Source organism: Monodon monoceros, unplaced genomic scaffold, assembly GCF_005190385.1.
Source record: "Monodon monoceros isolate NGI ecotype Baffin Bay Population unplaced genomic scaffold, NGI_Narwhal_1 Super_Scaffold_7, whole genome shotgun sequence".
NCBI lineage: Eukaryota > Metazoa > Chordata > Mammalia > Artiodactyla > Monodontidae > Monodon > Monodon monoceros.
Window position 1 is genome coordinate 13,302,262 of NW_021703784.1, and position 17,177 is coordinate 13,319,438.

The 17,177-nt window shown below is 48.4% G+C and overlaps 1 protein-coding gene across 4 annotated transcripts; it reads right to left on the minus strand.

Annotated features, from left to right (window-relative positions):
- Positions 1–3,098: 3,098 nt before the first annotated feature.
- On the minus strand, positions 3,099–13,354 carry HINFP (histone H4 transcription factor). Of its 4 annotated transcripts, XM_029208901.1 has the most exons (10): positions 13,157–13,354; positions 8,391–8,602; positions 6,675–6,904; positions 6,273–6,384; positions 5,941–6,093; positions 5,337–5,414; positions 5,130–5,250; positions 4,905–5,043; positions 4,683–4,807; positions 3,195–4,160 (listed from the first exon to the last, which is right to left on the minus strand). In XM_029208901.1, the coding sequence occupies exons 2-10, from the start codon at positions 8,590–8,592 to the stop codon at positions 3,737–3,739; spliced, it is 1,584 nt and encodes a 527-aa protein (XP_029064734.1). In that variant the 5' UTR covers positions 8,593–8,602; positions 13,157–13,354; the 3' UTR covers positions 3,195–3,736. The 4 variants fall into 4 exon arrangements, with proteins under 4 accessions (XP_029064736.1, XP_029064737.1, XP_029064735.1 ...); XM_029208903.1 differs by lacking the exons at positions 6,675–6,904; positions 8,391–8,602; positions 13,157–13,354 and having other exon boundaries at positions 3,099–4,160; positions 5,632–6,093; positions 6,273–6,356; XM_029208904.1 differs by lacking the exons at positions 6,273–6,384; positions 6,675–6,904; positions 8,391–8,602; positions 13,157–13,354 and adding an exon at positions 5,632–5,751 and having other exon boundaries at positions 3,099–4,160.
- Between the last annotated feature and the right edge of the window lie 3,823 nt (positions 13,355–17,177).

The window sequence follows — 17,177 nt, forward strand, 5'->3', positions numbered from 1 at the left end:
GTTACCCGAAGGCCTGATGGGGGAGCAGAATTATACTTGTTTAGTGGAAGGACAGGGTGTGGGTGGTGAAACTGATACAGGATCCTAGAGGAGTGAGCCTGGAGATTCATTGGCTTTGCTTATGAAAGTCTTCACTTGCGTTTCCTCTCTCCTCCATGTTGCCATTTTAAAAAAAAAAAAGAAAAATCTTTCTCAATGCCTTTTTTTACATATATATAAAATTATCTATTCATTTATTTATTTTTGGCTGCATTGGGTCTTCGTTGCTGTGCACAGGTTTTCTCTAGTTGCGGTGAGTGGGGGCTACTCTTCGTTGCAGTGTGTGGGCTTCTCATTGCAGTGGCTTCTCTTGTTCCGGAGCGCGGGCTCTAGGCGTGCGGGCTCAGTAGTCGTGGCTCACGGGCTTTAGAGCGCAGGATCAGTAGTTGTGGCGCATGGGCTTAGTTGCTCTGCGGCATGTGAGATCTTCCTGGACCAGGGATTGAACCCGTGTCCCCTGCATTGGCAGGCAGATTCTTAACCACTGTGCCACCAGGGAAGTCCTGCTTTCTTTTTAAAATTATTTATTTTTTATTGAAGTATAGTTGAAGTGCAATATTATATGTTACAGGTGTACAATATAGTTTCACAATTTTTAAAGTTTATACTCCATTTAGTTATTATAAAATATTGGCTATATTCCCTATGTTGTACAGTATATCCTTGTAGCTTAATTCATACATTATAGTTTGTACTTCCTAACCCCCTACCCCTATCTTGTCCCTCCCCCTTCCCTCTCCCCACTAGTAACCATTACTTTATTCTCTATATCTGTCTCTTTCTTTTCTGTTATATTCACTAGCTTGTTGTATTTTTTAGATTCCACAAATAAGTGATATCATACAGTATTTATCTTTCTGTCTGACCTATTTCACTTAGCATAATATCCTTCAAGTCCATCCTTATTGTTGCAAATGGCAAAATTTCATTCTATTATATGGCTGAGTAGTATTCCACTGTATATATATACCACATCATCTTTATTCATTCATCTGTTGATGAGCACTTAGGTTGCTTCCATACTTGGCAATCGTAAATAATGCTGCTATGGACATTGGGGTACACGTATCTTTTCAAATTAGTTTGTGTTTTTTTTCGGATATATACCCAGGGGTGGAATTGCTGGATGGTATGGTGGTTCTATTTTTAGTTTTTTGACAAACCTCCATATTGTTTTCCACAGTGGCTGCACTAACTTACATTCCCACCGACAGTGTACTGTTTCCTCCACATCCTCACCAACATGTTCTTTGTGTTCTTTTTGATGTCAGCCATTCTGACAGGCGTGAGGTGATATCTCATTGTGGTTTTGATTTGCATTTCCCTGATGATTAGCCATGTTGAGCATATTTTCATATGCCTGTTGGCCATCTGCATGTCCTCTTTGGAAAAATGTCTCTTCAGTTCTTCTGCCCAATTTCTAGTCAGTTTGTTTTTTTGACGTTGAGTTGTATGAGCTCTTTTTATATCTTGGATATTAATCCCCTATTGGTCATATCATTTGCAAATATTTTCTCCCATTCTGTAGGTTGTCTTTTCATTTCGTTTATGGTCTCCTTTTCTGTGCAGAAGCTTTTATGTTTATTTAGGTCCCATTTGTTTACTTCTGCTTTTATTTCCTATGCCTTAGGACAGATCCAAAAAAATATTGCTACAATTTATGTCAAAGAGTGTTCTGCCTATGTTTTCCTCTAGGAGTTTTATGGTTTCCAGTCTTACATTTAGGTCTTTTACCATTTTGAGATTATTTTCGTATATGGTGTTAGAGAACACGTTGCTATTTCTTGAAGGGGCTCTTGCAGAGGCGAAGTGAACATCTACATTGACTTGACCTTAAAGCCCTCATTATTTCTTGCCTGAATTCCTGCAGCAGCCCCCTAACTTGCATCTGCCTGCTCTCTCACTCCCCATCACTGGCAGAATCACCGTTCTAAAACTTGATGCAGTCCTTCTGGGCAGCTTTGCCTTCCTTCCCAGTCTTGTCTCTCTCCACAACCCACTGCCCTCTGTGCTGCAGACCACGAAGTACCCCTTTAGATTCGTTTACAGACCTAGTCTCCTCTGCTCGGAAAAAACCGGCCACCCCTTTGTAGATGGTAGCTCTAGTTGTTTCCTTGACAAAGCCCTCCTTGATCCCTTGGCCAAGTAATACTGTCAGCTCCTGCTTTGAGCCTCCTCAATGAACCCTGACAGGCCTCTCACTCCACTCACTCCTGACAGGCCTCTCACTTACCTCACTCCATTTAGGCCTTTCCTCACCTCTGTACTGCAAGTCCCTCCGGGGCAGATCCTGCCTGGGTTTATCCATTTTGTATCCTTAGCACCTGTCACAAAACCCGGACTATAGGAAGAACTCAGTAAATGACTGATGGAATTAATGAAGAGACTTCTCTTTCCTAATTCTTTCAGCAATAGGCACACAGTTTTTGTAGTAAGAATTATTTAGTCCTTTTTAAAAAGTGTTAAAACAACACTTTTGGGGCAGCTTCCTGCCCATCCAAGACCCCTGAGAGTACTTCCCTGACCTCTTGAGAGTGGCAGAGACCCTAAGAATGACACAGAGCACTAAGATGTGACTGGACAGGCCTAAAAAAATGGTTCTTGTTTAGGAGGGTTCCAACCCCTTTGAGGATCTACTGAAAAAACAGACCCCTTTCCTCAGGAAAATGCACATTCAGATACACAACTTTCTAACTTGGCTCCTGGACCCCCAGTACCTGCTATTCCCTAGGGCTTCCACATCCACCCTCCACCCTAAGCCTCCTTCTTAGTCCCACAGCTCCACAGGTAAAGAACCCCCAACCCAGAGGCGCTGGCTTCTAACCAGCACTCAGAGCATGGGGCCGGCCTGGGTGCTCTGGCTTCCTGGCAAGCCCCACTCGCCCGTCCTAGAGTGTTCTACTGCCCACTCCTGGCCTATGCCTGGGACCTCTATAGAGATGGTAGATGTTCCAAGAAGAAATGGAGGAGTTTCACCAAAGGTGGGGTGCGGGGGAGGGGCAGGGAACAAGAGGACAGTTCAAAACAAAACAAACCCCAGTCACTAAAAGGGGTTTATTCAGCTCCTAATTATTCAGCTCCTCTTCTGGGCAGCTGTATCTCCTCATTATCTAGTTAATACCACCAAACATAAGGAAGAAGAAGTGAGTAATGGCCCAAGCGTTTCTTTTATTACCAAAAACAATTGTTACGCACATACTCAGTGCCTCCAATCCCATCCCTGAGGATGACCATGAAAGTCCTTGGGGTTTGTAGGAGGAACCATTTAGAGGGAAATGCCTTGGCTGGTTGTGAGGAAAGGGCCCTTGCAGGGATCAGTTACATGTCATCCCTGGGCCTAAGGACCCCTAAAGACAGGAATGGATGTGAGTTGACTATGGATTTTAATCACTCTTCTAGCACGTCTGGGGGTTAGGGTTAAGCCTGACACTAGCCCCCTCTACAAGAACACACACAACCAGGGTGCCCCCCCAAAGAATCCAAACTCCTCAGGATCCCCACAGAATGTGGTCTGGCACAAAAGGGAAGTCCCTCAGTCTGCCGAATGATGCAAGCCGGGTCCAGAGTGGACCGCACCGCTCTCAGCACCACTCCTAAAGGCATCCATTGGCAAGGGCTGCCCACTAGGGGCACTGCCACCAGCCCGGCTCAAACCCCAGCTGGGGTCTGGGGTAGCAACGGTCAGGGTCTGCAGCCTTCACACCATCTGGACTTGTGGCTCCTCAGCTACTCCCTGAAGCTCTTCCATGACGCCCCCAGAGCGGGGCTCAGAGGCTGGAGGTGGCTCTCCCGGGGCTTCAGACAGCACATAGTAGACAATCTCTCGCTCACCTTGGGCACTGGTCTGATTCACCACGTGGATGACAGAGCTAGAAGTGTCCTGAGAGGCCGAGAGGGCTGTCCCCTCACCACCCCCACCTTCCTCTTCCTCTTCAGCCTCTTCCTGGGGTCCTGGCTCCCCTGGCACTGTTTCTAGAATGATGCCCTGCAGGCTGCTCTCATTCAGTGATGCTCCCAGGCCCGATCCCTCTGGTGGCTGCCGCAGCAGTTGCTGTGTCAGCTCCACACTCTCATAGCGAACCAGCTGCAGCCGCATGTAGCCGTCTTCATGCTCCTTGTACCTGGTGAAGGAGGAGCACAGAGGGCAGCAAACAAGGGCAGGGGGAGGCAGAAATGGCCTGGAGATTGGCGAGGTAAGGGACAAATATGGGGGAAAGAAGCAGCTCTGGGATTCTAAGTGATGGAGGTAAAAGACAAAAAAGGTCCTTATTGGAATATTTAGAAGAAAAGGCAAGAAGGATCATTACTCAAAAAGGAAAGGGAGGGGAGGGAAGGGGAGAGGGAGGAATTATCTGTACCGGACAGTAGTGCTGTCAGCGGATTTATGAGCAGGCCATGGAGCTACAGGTTAGGACCCTTGGGCTCACACTCTGGTTCCGGCTACAGGGCTTTTGGCACCATCTACTGTTTTTGGCATCGTGCCTTGGATTCAAAAATCAGAAAAATAATCTTTGCCCCACCACTATTCTCGAGGTTCCTTGAACCTAAATGGAGATGGTGGACATCAAAGCACCATCAAATTCAAGGTCTCTAAATTGTTGAAAGGTATGAAGAAAAAGTGTGGGAATCTGGGAGGAGCATACCGAAAACGGGGGTGCCCTGAGGGCCACTTGAACTGGTGTTTCTTGCGAAGGTGCACGGTGAGGTTGTTGCCCCTCGTGAAGCATTTGTCACACACGTGGCATCTGTATCTCGGCTCTGAGTCTCCCTGGGGGGGAGGGGAGGGAGAGTGAGGCTAGATTCCCCATGAACCCCGGGCTCCCCGACGCTTCTGCTGGCCCTTCCCCACCATCAGCCCCACTCACTTCATGCACTTTTCGGTAATGGGACTTGATAGAGCAGAGCGACCGGGCACTGAAGGTGCAGTTCTCGAAATCACACCTGTAGGCTGGCTCCTTGCTATGGGTATCCAGGTGCTTCCGGAGGTCGATCAGATTCTTGCAGCTGCCGAGAGAGGTCAGGAGGGGTCAGAGGGCATGGGGGACCCTGAAACACAAGTTTTCTGATGTCCAGTCCCTGTTTCCCTTTACCTGTAGTCACAATAGTCACATTTAAAGGGCCGGTCCTCACTGTGGCGAAAGCGCATGTGGTTTCGGAGGGAGGATGGCAGTGGGCAGGTCATGTCGCACAGAGGGCACTTGTAGTGGTTCACTGAGGAGCAGAGAGGAGGCTGTGATCCGAGGGCTAGTGGAAGCTTGGAGGGTGGGCCGGAACGAGAGGCGTGGCCAGCTACTCACCATGGTTACGCATGTGGTCCCGCAGCAGCCGCTCTGTGGCAAATCTCTTGGAACAGTGAGAGCACTGGAAGTGTTGCTCTGTGGTGGGGCGGGCAGAAGAGAGGGTGGGTTGTGAGGGATGGTGGAGAGGCACAGAGAGGAGAGCAAGCTGGGAGAGGGGAACCATCCCAGGCAGAAGGGAACCACCAGAGGAGGAGCGGGGAGCTTAGGGAACTATGGACGGACATAGTATCACAGAAAGAGCATGGGACTTGGAGTTGAGAAGCTGAATTAGAATTCCGGCTTGACCACTTACTAGCTGTGTGATCTCAGGTAAGCGATTTAACCTCTCTGAGCCTCAGTTTCCTCATCTGCCAAAAGCGTGGACAAGAGGCCTACCTCATGGGGCTGCTGCTAGGATTCACTGAGATAAGAGCTGTGGCACACAGTAAGCATGGAATAACAACGTCTAATGAGTCTCTATCAGCAGAGACTGTGGTAGGTGACTGAGCCCTTAAGGTAGACGCAGCCAACTTGCAGATACCTTCAGGGGTCCCCTCTCCTGGGAATGTGCCCCCAACCTCCACTCCAAGCCTGCACCCATGCCCCTGCTCCGACCGCTTACGATCCAACGAGGTCTGGCGACGGATGTGATCTAAGAACTTGGTGTTGTTGGCAAACATGCCCCCGCAGGTGGGGCAGGCCACCACCTTCTCCTGGGTATGGCTACGGAGGTGCTCTCGAAGCTTAAAGCGGTCCTTGAAGGTGCACGTACAGCCTGGGAAGGAAGGTCCAGTCAGGTCCAGCTACAAACCCTCAGAGTAGGCTCTGGTACCCCCACGTCTCTCCAGTCAGCAGCCAACCTTGCCCTGCAGGACTGGTCCCACCCCTAGCTGCCCTGGCCCCTTAGCAACCCCAAGGTTTCTTTAGAGGTCAGAAATTACAGAGTGGCCCTACCTTTCCAGCCACACAGCACCACGTGGGTGTCCTTGCCGACTGCCTGGTATTCACAGCACAGGCTGTGCGCTTCCACATGTCGATAGAACCACTCGGGATTGTCGAAGGAGCTCTGTGCCAGGAGCAACTTGGGGTAAGGACTGAGGGTGGGTGGAGGGACTCTTACCCCTAGGTGTCCAAAGGGGGCTTCTCGGCTCTCTCCCAAATTAACTTGGTGGGGATAGGAAAGTTTGAGCAAGGGGGCTACCCAGAAATGTAGGAGGGCTACTAGCGGGAACCTCAGGAATACAGGGCATCCCTGAAAGCCCACGAGCCACAACTCCTCCTCCTGAAAGGGTCAAGGCATCTTTAGTTGAAATCCCCAACTTCCCTCCACCCGTATTACTGGCTCTGCCTGCTGACCTCACAGTGTTCCCACAGACACAGGAAGTGGTCAGGGATGTCAGGGATGAGGTTGCGGCTCTGGAAGTCCAGGACGCAGGGGCTGAGGTCGGCCTGGCTCTGCAGGGCCTGCAGCCCGCACTGTTTCAGCTTGGTGTGGTAGCAGTGGAAGTAGACATGGCGCACAAGATCAGCAGAACTGTCCAGAGAACAAAAGCCGCACTCCTGCCACAAGCAGGAAAATTCTTCCTCTGCAAAAAGGGGTTTAGAAGGAAGAGTCTGATACTTTCCAGAGCTCTCCGTCCACTTAGCAGCAAGGGAGGATGCCAGACTGACCTGGTATGCCAGGAATTCACTCAGCAAATACTAGTATTTAATGACCACTAACTGTGTGCCAGGCACCAGGGATACAACGACGAGTAAAAAAGAGTCCCAGTCTTTGTCCTCGTACAGCTTTCAGGCAGGAAGAAAAAAACATCAAATAATCACATGTATAAATATTAGACTGCAACCAGGTGGAGGGGAAGTGCGGTCTAGGTAGGGGGACAGTGTGTGCATGTCCCAGTGCCAGTGACTCAGAGACAGCACGTGTGGCCGGCATTTGCTACAGTGGCTCCGAGTTTCTGCTGTTCCCGAGAACCTGAGACATCTCCCACTCCTGCCTGTCAAACCAGAAGTCCTTATGCTGCCCAAGATCGGCCTTCCCTAGGATGGACTATTCCCTAGCACTATTCAGTTCCACTTCCTGTCTCTCTAGCATCTGTCTAAGCACCAAATTTCCACTGCTTTACAAGGGTTTACTTGTTTTGAAAAGTAGATGCTTTTAAAAATATAATAATCCCCTAATTTCTCTTCTGTATAAATATTACTTGACTTTTGAAGCTATGAGTTATAGTTCGCCGTCACTAGACTCAAAACAGAATTTGAGGTGGGGGAAGGAGAGGTGTCTCTATACCTTCTGTAGAACAGAGTTTTTCAAACTGTGTTGTGACCCATTAGTGGGTAGTGAAATCAGTTTAGGGGATTGCAAATCACACTTTTTTTTTAATGAAAGAGAATAAGATGGAACAATTCAGAGAGAATTTAATAAAGGCAAGTATTGTTTTTAGTATTTTTTAACTTTTGTGTACAGGGTTGTGATATAAGTAAGATGTATTCCTAACTGGTGGTCACAGTAAAAAAAAAAAAAAAAAAAAAAAAAAAAATTGAAAGACACTACCAGAGAGTGAAAAAAGCAGCTTGCCAACAGCTTGTACAATATGATCCTTTTCAAAAAAATAAAATCATATCTATCTAATTTATGTATACACATGCAGAGATGCGGTACGCGGGCCTCTCACTGTCGTGGCCTCTCCCGTTGCGGAGCACAGGCTCCGGACGCGCAGGCTCAGCGGCCATGGCTCACGGGCCCAGCCGCTCCGCGGCATGTGGGATCTTCCCGGACCGGGGCACGAACCCGTGTCCCCTGCATCGGCAGGCGGACTCCCAACCACTGCGCCACCAGCGGAGCCCAGTAATTGACTTTTGATGGCAGGATGGCAGGTTCATTCCATATATCCTTGTTGAATGAGTTTTCTATAATGAGTCTACAGTGCTTTTATAAACAAACCAAAAAAAAAGCACAATTAGGAAAATAAACCACCACTCTTGCCGGCTGCCTTCCCCCTGTGCAGCAAGGAAAATCAGCTTTTCCACCATCCCTCGAGCGCTCTCCCCTGCTGTGTCCTGCTTCCTTACCCAGCGGGTCCTCCTCCTCCTCCTCCTCCTCCTCCTCTTCCTCCTCCTCCTCCTCCTCCCCGGAGCCCTGCAGGTGCTGCTGCAGGTGCTGGGTGACGTGCTCGCAGAACTCCTCCATAGCTGAGCACACAAAGGAGCAGGACCCCCACTCACACTGCAGCCCCAGGTTCTCCTTTCGAGGGACTTTCCCAGGGGGCGGCATGGCCTTCACCCTAGAGAGGGGGAGGAAGAAATCAGCAGCTGCCAGGATTCCACCCAAGTGCTGTTGGGCGTAAACAGCTGGGCGGGCAGCCGGCCTAGACCCAGCAGACATTTTCCAGCGGCCCGTGACGAACTCCATGCTTTTTCAATAAGGACAGAGTAGCAGTTCCTTAAACCCCTGGAAGCTGTCTGCTGTTCTTGGGAAAGGAGAATACAAACCAACATTACTGAGCATGTGCCAGGCTCTAAGCTAAGAACTTCAACAGACATTTTTTCAAGGAGCTTCAGAGCAACCCGCCAAGAAGGAATTAATTACTCCTACAGGAAGCAGAACAATGCTCAGGTTCAAAAAGAAGGCTTTGGGGAATGACCCAGGGTTCAAATCCAGACGCCTCTGTCCACCACCTACTTAGCTGTGCGACCCTGGCCAAGTAACTTAACCCTTCTACTCCTGAACATCCTCATTTTCAGAATGGAGTAACAAGCCCTTTTGCTTTTAATTTCACACTTACTATACGCCAAGCACCTACTAAGCACTTTATTTGCCTTGTGTCATTTAATTACCAACACCACCCTATGAGGTAAGCACTATTTTTAACTTCATTTGTAGATAAGGGCCTAAGGCTTGGAGAGGTTAACTGGTTTGACCAAGATCACACACTAGTGTGGTCGGGTCAGGTGAGGCTGACTCCAAATTCCACATTCTTTCCTATGCACACAGATGACCTTAGAAGCTCCTTATTTCTTACTGTATCATAAGTCCCCCGCCAGACTTACAAAGTGCCGTACAAACTCCCTTTGCCTAACCTATCCAGTGCTTTACTCCACCATGGCCCTGACATCCTCTGAACAACAGTGCAGATTCCATTTCACGTAAGAGGCGGTTATCTGTCCAGTTTATACTGGGTGTACACAGTGCTAGGCACACTTAGGCATGTAATAAATATTTGCTGAAGAAAGCTGAATAAAAAAACTAAAGGTTCTCAAACTTTAATATGCACACAAATGCAGAGGTTTCCAGCCCCTCCCCTAAAGGTTTGGATTCAGGAAGGCTGGGTTAGGCCTAGAAATATGCTCTCTTAACTCAGCACTCCAGTTCTGGTGGGGCTTCCAGGAACAGAGTTTGAGGAACAATAAAAGAACAGTTTCCCTCGTTAAAACAAAACACAGGGACTTCTCTGGTGGCGCAGTGGTTAAGAATCCGCCTGCCAATGCAGAGGACATGGGATGGAGCCCTGATCCGGGAAGATCCCACATGCTGCAGAGCCACTAAGCCCCTGCACCACAACTACTGAGCCTGCGCTCTAGAGCCCATGAGCCACAACTACTGAGCCCACGCGCTGCAACTACTGAAGCCCGCATGCTCTAGGGCCTGTGCTCTGCAACAAGAGAAGCCACCGCAATGAGAAGCCAGTGCACCACAAAGAAAAGTGTCCCCCCCGCTCGCCGCAACTAAGAGAAAGCTCGTGAGCAGCAACGAAGACCCAATGCAGCCAAAAATAAAAAAAAATAAAAAAAAACAAAAAAACCCACAGAATGACAGATGATACTGCAAGCAAAATCTCTGGGGGAAGAAAAGACGCTAAGAGGCCCTGACTCTGTCCCCTGAGTGTCACCTCTTCCTGAGGATTCTCACTGATTCTTGCTGTCCCCACTGTGGTAACCTGAGAGGAAGCGGGGGCATTGCTCCCGCTGGCCTTCCTGATACAGGTGGGAACTCTGAAAAAGAACTTTACTACATAGTAAGGAAAAAAACCCAGAAAACACAAAATGCACAACATCTTTCACAGCTACAACTGTAAGAACCTACTATATCTAACTGCTTAGCAAAGAAACCCCTTTTAAATCCACAGCCTTTGCCTCTCCTCTGAGAAGAAGCCAGCTACCTTTGACACTCTGGGGTGTGAGTACTTGGGGTTGCTGAACTCTTGGTAGACTAATAGTGAAGCCCTATTAGGAGAAAATGTAGACTACTTTTACAATTTGGGGGTAGAAGTCGGGAAAGCCTTCCTAGGTCAGACATAGCAGTCCAAACCTCCTATACTACCTTCAGGATCAAGTCCACTTAGCACAGCATGCAAGGCTCTTCTCCAACTGGCCGCAGCTTACTTCTCCAGGAGCTGGGTAAGGGAACTAACACATGAGGGCCTACCACGTGTCAGTCCTGTGCTGAGTCCTCTTCCAAACTTCACTTCATTTGGTGTAAGAGTGCCCTGATTCTAATCCAAAGGTCATGTCCTTCCTCCCACACCTATCCTTTATTCCCTCTTTCTGAGTCAGTAATCTTTGTCCCTAAACATACTACATTCTCCTAAAACGCTCTGCCTGAGAAACCTCTACTCATTTGCTTCAAGCCCAAACGCCCCCTGCTTGGTGATCCCTCTCCCAATTCACCCGGGGAACAGCTGACATATCCCCCCTCCTGCCTCCACAGCACTCGGTACACACCTCCATCCAACTACCTGTTACAATGGAACAGAATGTGTTTCCCCTAGACGAGGAGCTTCTCAGGGCAGAGCCCATCTCTTCTTCACTTCTCATTCCCAGCATTAGCCCAGAGCTTTGTACTCTTGGGAAACTCAATAAATGTGGGGATATGATTATATCCCAGGAAGCGTTCCTAAACTACCCCGCCCCTCAAATCACTCTCGCCTTTCGGTTTGATGGCTAGCATAGTTGAAAGCAGAAAAGCTCAACCCTATTTTTTCTGCTGCCCTTGGTCACTCATGGTTGTTTTGTGTTCCACTCTCATCTACCCAACTGGACAATATTAGCTGCTCCTGAGCAGATACCACAAAGCCTGTGTCCCTCTACTGTGTCCAGCACAATGCTGAGCACAAATGTTCTAAACACATACCTGTTGTTAGACTGTGGATAAGGCCCAGGAAGCAGGCTATCTAGATATCTAGAATGACTTGAAATTTAGGCAAAGCTCCCTGAATCCCTCTTTCACCATCCCCCAGCGTTCTCTACTTTCTTTCCCTGTACGCTGCTTGTTTCTACCCTGGGAAGCTGTAGGACAAAGTGACTATTTGGTCACCACTCCTCTTTCTGTAGGCAAGGGATGCAAATGAGGCAACCTGTATAAGGAAAGGGTGCTGGACCAGCTGTCAGAAGACCTGGGCTCAAGCTTCCTGTCTCAATGAGTTTGCTCAGCCTAGAAAAATACAACACCTGTTAACTATCTACTATATGCCAAGCACTGTTTTAAGTATATGTATAAAAACTCATTAACACAACAACCCTATTGAAGTAGGTACCATTATTACCCACTTCGCAGATGAGGAAATGGCCCAGAAAGGTTAAGTAATTTACCCAAGATCAAAGCTAGAAAATGATGGAGACAGATTTCAAAGCCAGGGAGCTTGGCTCCGTTCCCCTCCTACATCAGCCTGTCTTACCTCTTCATGTCTGATTCCTTCTTCCCCACAAACATCATATCCAAATACACAATACCCAAAGCATGTTTTATTGAGTAGCTATTTTGTCAGTTTCCTCCAATAAGCTGTGAGCTCCTAGAAAGCCTGGTCTGTGCTGCGTTCAGTTCTAACTGCAGGGCCACCACGTACCTACTACAACCTCTTTTAATGTTTAAGTAAATGTGTTAACTTATTACTTTACTTTTGGACAAATCACCTAGCTTCTTTGAACCTGTTTCCTTAAATGTGAAACAGGATACTAATATCACAGCAGTGGATGATGGATGCAACAGATCTGATTAGAAAGTTCCAACAGTTACTAGCTATGTTGATCTCAGGCAAGTTACTTAAGCCCGGGTTTCCCATGTAGCATGGGAATGATCATGCCTGTCTCATTGAACTGATCTATGGATTAAACCAGATAATGGATATTAAAATGCCTAGCATAACACACCGCCACAACTCAACAAGTGTTGGCTCTTCGTATCCTTGCTTCTAAGGATGAGATGATCTAAGCACGAATTCTACAAAAAGATCAACAAAAGGAAAGCCCGAAGGATTCCTAACCCTTCCTTTCATCAGGAGTCATAGTAAGAAGCAATCAGCAAATACCTGAGTATAAATTGTAACGCAAAACACCGAATGAACCCTGAATGGTGTTCAAGAATGGAGGGACCCAGATCCGGAACCTTCTAAGGACTCACAATGTGGTCGAAGAGATAAGACTCTGACGTGTTAAGACAACGACCAAAACAAAGCGCCGGATGGGGGAAAGCTGGACAGGGAGAAATCCCAGTGGCAGGCGAAGCAGGGAAGACTTGCCCTAAGCAGTGAGGACCGGGCCCCTGGAGCACAGGTAGAGTTCGGAGAGAAAGAAGGAGACCGTTCCGGCGGGTAAACCTCTCCCTCTCAGCCCCGCAGGCTTCCCCCAAGGCGTGGCGGCGACCGTGTCTCAGCGGCAGCGAAGCCCCAGACGAGAGGTTCGAGTCGATGTTGGGGTCAAGGCGCTGCAGGCACCAGGCAGACCAGCGTGGCCGAACAGCAAGAGGGAGCCTCGCCTAAGCGACCGGGGAAGAGCCTGGCCTCGGCTGCCAGCCCAAAGCCCAGCCCGACGCTGCCCAGCAGAGGCCGGAACCCGCAGCTTACCGTCGATCAGTCTAGTCTGCTCCGGGATCTCTCCTGCTCTTCGCCCACCTCACACCGTCTCCGGGAGGGCGCTTGAGCGACGGCCAACGACAGCCAATCGCCGCTCTCGGATCCCTCTAACAACCAATCGCCCTTGCGACTGACGGAACTCATGCGCGACCAAAACACGGAAGGGGCGGGAGTGAGGGGCGGCGGGACGCGCGGAAAGGTACGGCTGCTGGCGCCGCGCTTCTCCTAGCATGGCGCAAGCGGGGATCCCTAGGGCCCGCATTCCCCCAACTGCGCAGGCTCGGCCCACGGCACCCACTGGGCATGCGCAGAGCTCGGGCTGAGCGCAGAGAGGGGTCTCCGACCTTCTGTTGGTCATCAAGCTAGCTGGCCGCGTGGGCGGTGAGGCGGAGGAACAGGTGGAGGAGACCGGGGAGGCGGAGGAGGAGGCATGCGAGGCTCCGTGCCCAGCACAGCAAGCCCCGCTCAGCCCAAACTGGGGGTCCTTCACCTTCTTAATCTTACTGTTTCTTAAATATCAGTATTCCTTGTGGCATCTCTTTCCCCTACACTTCACCTCCTGTGTCACCAGGCTCAGTGAATGACTCCGTCAAGTCAGAAACCTGGCGGTCATGGCTGATTCCTCCCTCACACGTAGCATCCAATGCATTGCCAAGTCCTGTAAATGCTACCCCCTTAAATACAGGACCTCTCATGTTCATCCCCCGTTCTTGATGTTCGCCGCCCCCTCTCTAGTCCATTAACAACGTCCATCCCGGATGTCTACACTGACCTAACTGGTTCCACTGCGGGCACTCCTACTTCCCTCCAAACCATTCTCGACGGAGCTCTCAAGTGATCTTTACAAAGAGCAAATCTGATCAAACCACCACCCTGCTTTAAACACTCAAAGTCATTCTGTTGTCCTCAGGACAAAGCCCCAAACCATACTGAGACTTTCTAGACTGTTCAGCATCCGGGTCCTGCATACTTCTCTCCACCGTGTCTTGAGTGCTTCTCGAACTCACTCTCTGCTCTCCAGCCCCCACATTTCTTTCAGTTTCTCCACCACACCTAGCCGCCTTTCCTCTCCTGCCTTGTACTTGCTGTTTCCTCTGCCTGGAATAATCTTCCCTTTCTCCCCTTCCCACATATGTTTGATTCCTACTCATTCTGGTCTCAACGAAGATGCTTCTTTTTCCTGGAAGTCTTCCTGGACATCCCTTTCCTGCATTTCCCCATTACAGCTCTATCATGCGGTATTGTATTTGCCTATTTATGTGTCTGCATTCTGCACTAGACTCAGTTCAGTGAGAGAGGGCAGGGATTGCGTGTTTTTCACGTTTATAACCCCATTGTTTAGCCTAGTGGCTGAAACTCAGTAAGGGTCCAAGACATATTTGTTTAAAAATTATGTACCTTAGTAAAGTTCATTGGGATTGATATTTACTGCGTTATATTTTCTAACCTGAATATAAACCTATATAATTTATATAATCAGAAAACACCTTACATGTTCAACATAAATAAAATGAACTTAAAGATGCCATTAAAAATAGCAGGGCTTCCCTGGTGGCGCAGTGGCTGAGAGTCCGCCTGCCGATGCAGGGGACGTGGGTTCGTGCCCCGGTCCGGGAAGATCCCACATGCCGCGGAGCGCCGGGCCCGTGAGCCATGGCCGCTGAGCCTGCGCGTCCAGAGCCTGTGTTCCGCAACGTGAGAGGCCACAACAGTGAGACGCCCGCTTACCGCAAAAAAAAAATAGCAAAGCCAGGGACTTCACTGGTGGCGCAGTGGATAAGACTCTGAGCTCCCAATTCCGGGGGAAGGGTTTCCATCCCTGGTCAGGGAACTAGATCCCACATGCAGGCAGCAACTAAGGAGCCCTGTAGCTGCAACTAATGAGCCTGCCTGTCGCAGCCAAGACCCGGCGCAACCACATAAATAAATATTTTAAAAAAATAGCAAAGACAGAGTAAAATCAGAATTTTGTGCATGAAGTTTGTTACTAACAACAAACAGTGAATTAAACTTTGTCCCTATTTTAAAATATAATTCAAGAGTAACAAAAAATATGTTTTATCAACTTTATCCATTCAAAAGCACATAGGTATATTAATACTTCATAAAATGCCAACTGTATTTGAATTCAGATTTACACCACTAAAGATGGCTCTTAGCTTTAATTTAGCAATTTCATGAAGAAAAATCCATTCACTGAGTTGTGTAGACTCAAACAATATTTATAGAGCAAAAATTTCAGGATATCTCTGGAATCCACGCATGTTTCCAAAATTTGAAACGGTGTTTGCTGTCTAACATAGGTCACTTCCATCTCAATCAGCTTCTCTTGAAAACAAGACACAATTTTGGCTGGATAATTCAAGACACATCCTGATATTCGTTCTTTAATAGCTGCCAGAAAGGGCTTCCCTGGTGGCGCAGTGGTTGGGAGTCCACCTGCCGATGCAGGGGACACGGGTTCGTGCCCCGGTCCGGGAAGATCCCACATGCCGTGTAGCGGCCGGGCCCGTGAGCCATGGCCACTGAGCCTGTGCTCTGCAATGGGAGAGGCCACAACAGTGAGAGGCCCGTGTACCACAAAAAAAAAAAAAAAAGGCTGCCAGAAAATCTTAAAGCGTAATTCATACTCATCAAAAACTGTGGATCTCTTCTGAAAGTATAAAGTGAATTAGGTTATGTTTTGCGTTTCTTTTGCGTTCATTTTCTTAAATCCCTATTTCTGAAATGTGATCAGGCTCTTTGTCACTACTAAATATGTGATTGCATTGAGTTCTGGGCAGGTCACCCTAGAAACTGAGTACATCTTCCAGTCACCATCAGCTCAATCCCCAGGTCTAGTAGAAATCTGAATACCTGCCCTCCCATCAACAATAGTTTCTTGTGAAATTTCAACTTCAGTGTGTTTGGTGGCCATCTTGTCATATTGGTAAACAAACTGCTCCTCTGTGAACTATTAAGAGTTGTATTTCTTAGATCAGGGGAAGTAGCTTGATAAACCTTTGAGTTTTGAGGACCTAGAATTTAGCATACCAATATATGCAAATTAACCAAACATCCATATTCTGCCACCCTTTCTAAATATTCCATTATTCTGTGACTAGCGCGGACAGGAGCATGGGGAAAATGCACAACTCCAAGCTGCCTAGCCAAAGGCAGGTGCCCTGAAGCCCCCCGTGATATAGGTTAGTCAGAATGGCAAGGCTGGAAGCGAGTGACCTGGATGATTACCTAGGCCACCCTTCATTTTAGAGATGAGGAAGTTAAGGTTCAGAAAGCAGAAGTGGACTTCTCAAGGTCACTTGCTGTGTCTGTGGTACACCCAGGTTTTCTGTTCCTGGTCCAGTGCTCTCTCTGACATCCTGCAGCAGCTTATCTGTTTCAAGTCCTGTGTAAGATCCCAGAAAACAGGAACCAGCGTGCTAGAGTTTCCTAGTATCCATAACTCCCTGAAATTTGCCCACATTTAGGAGTGAAAGACTTTTTATTATGATGAAACCCTTATAAGATTTCCCCCTCCCAATCCGTCTCTTCTGAGGCAACAGCTCACACTTATTCAGCACCGACTGTATGCCAGCCAAGTTCTAACCCACAACCAAATGATAGTTACTTTTATCACAGTCCCCACTTTACAGATGAGAAAAGTGAGGTGCTCTAAGTTTACATATCTTGCCCAAGGTCACAAAGATAATTAGTGGAGCTGGGACTCAAATCCAGGCAGTCTGGATCAAGAGGCTATGCTCTGGACTCTCCTATATTCTAGAAGGAGCAGCCTGTTCAAGGAAGGGGAATGAAGATGTCCGTACTAGCCGATGGACTTTTTTTTTCTGATTGACATTTTTGCTATAACTTCACCCTTCAAAGACGCTTGTTCTCCCATCCTCTCTCTACATGTCCCTTCCTCCCTGCAGGAACTTCGTAGACCCAGTATATGTGTCACTGACCCCCATCTCACCATCTGGGCCCTGTCTCTGATCCTCCCACTCCAACACCACAGCCTCGCTGCCCATTC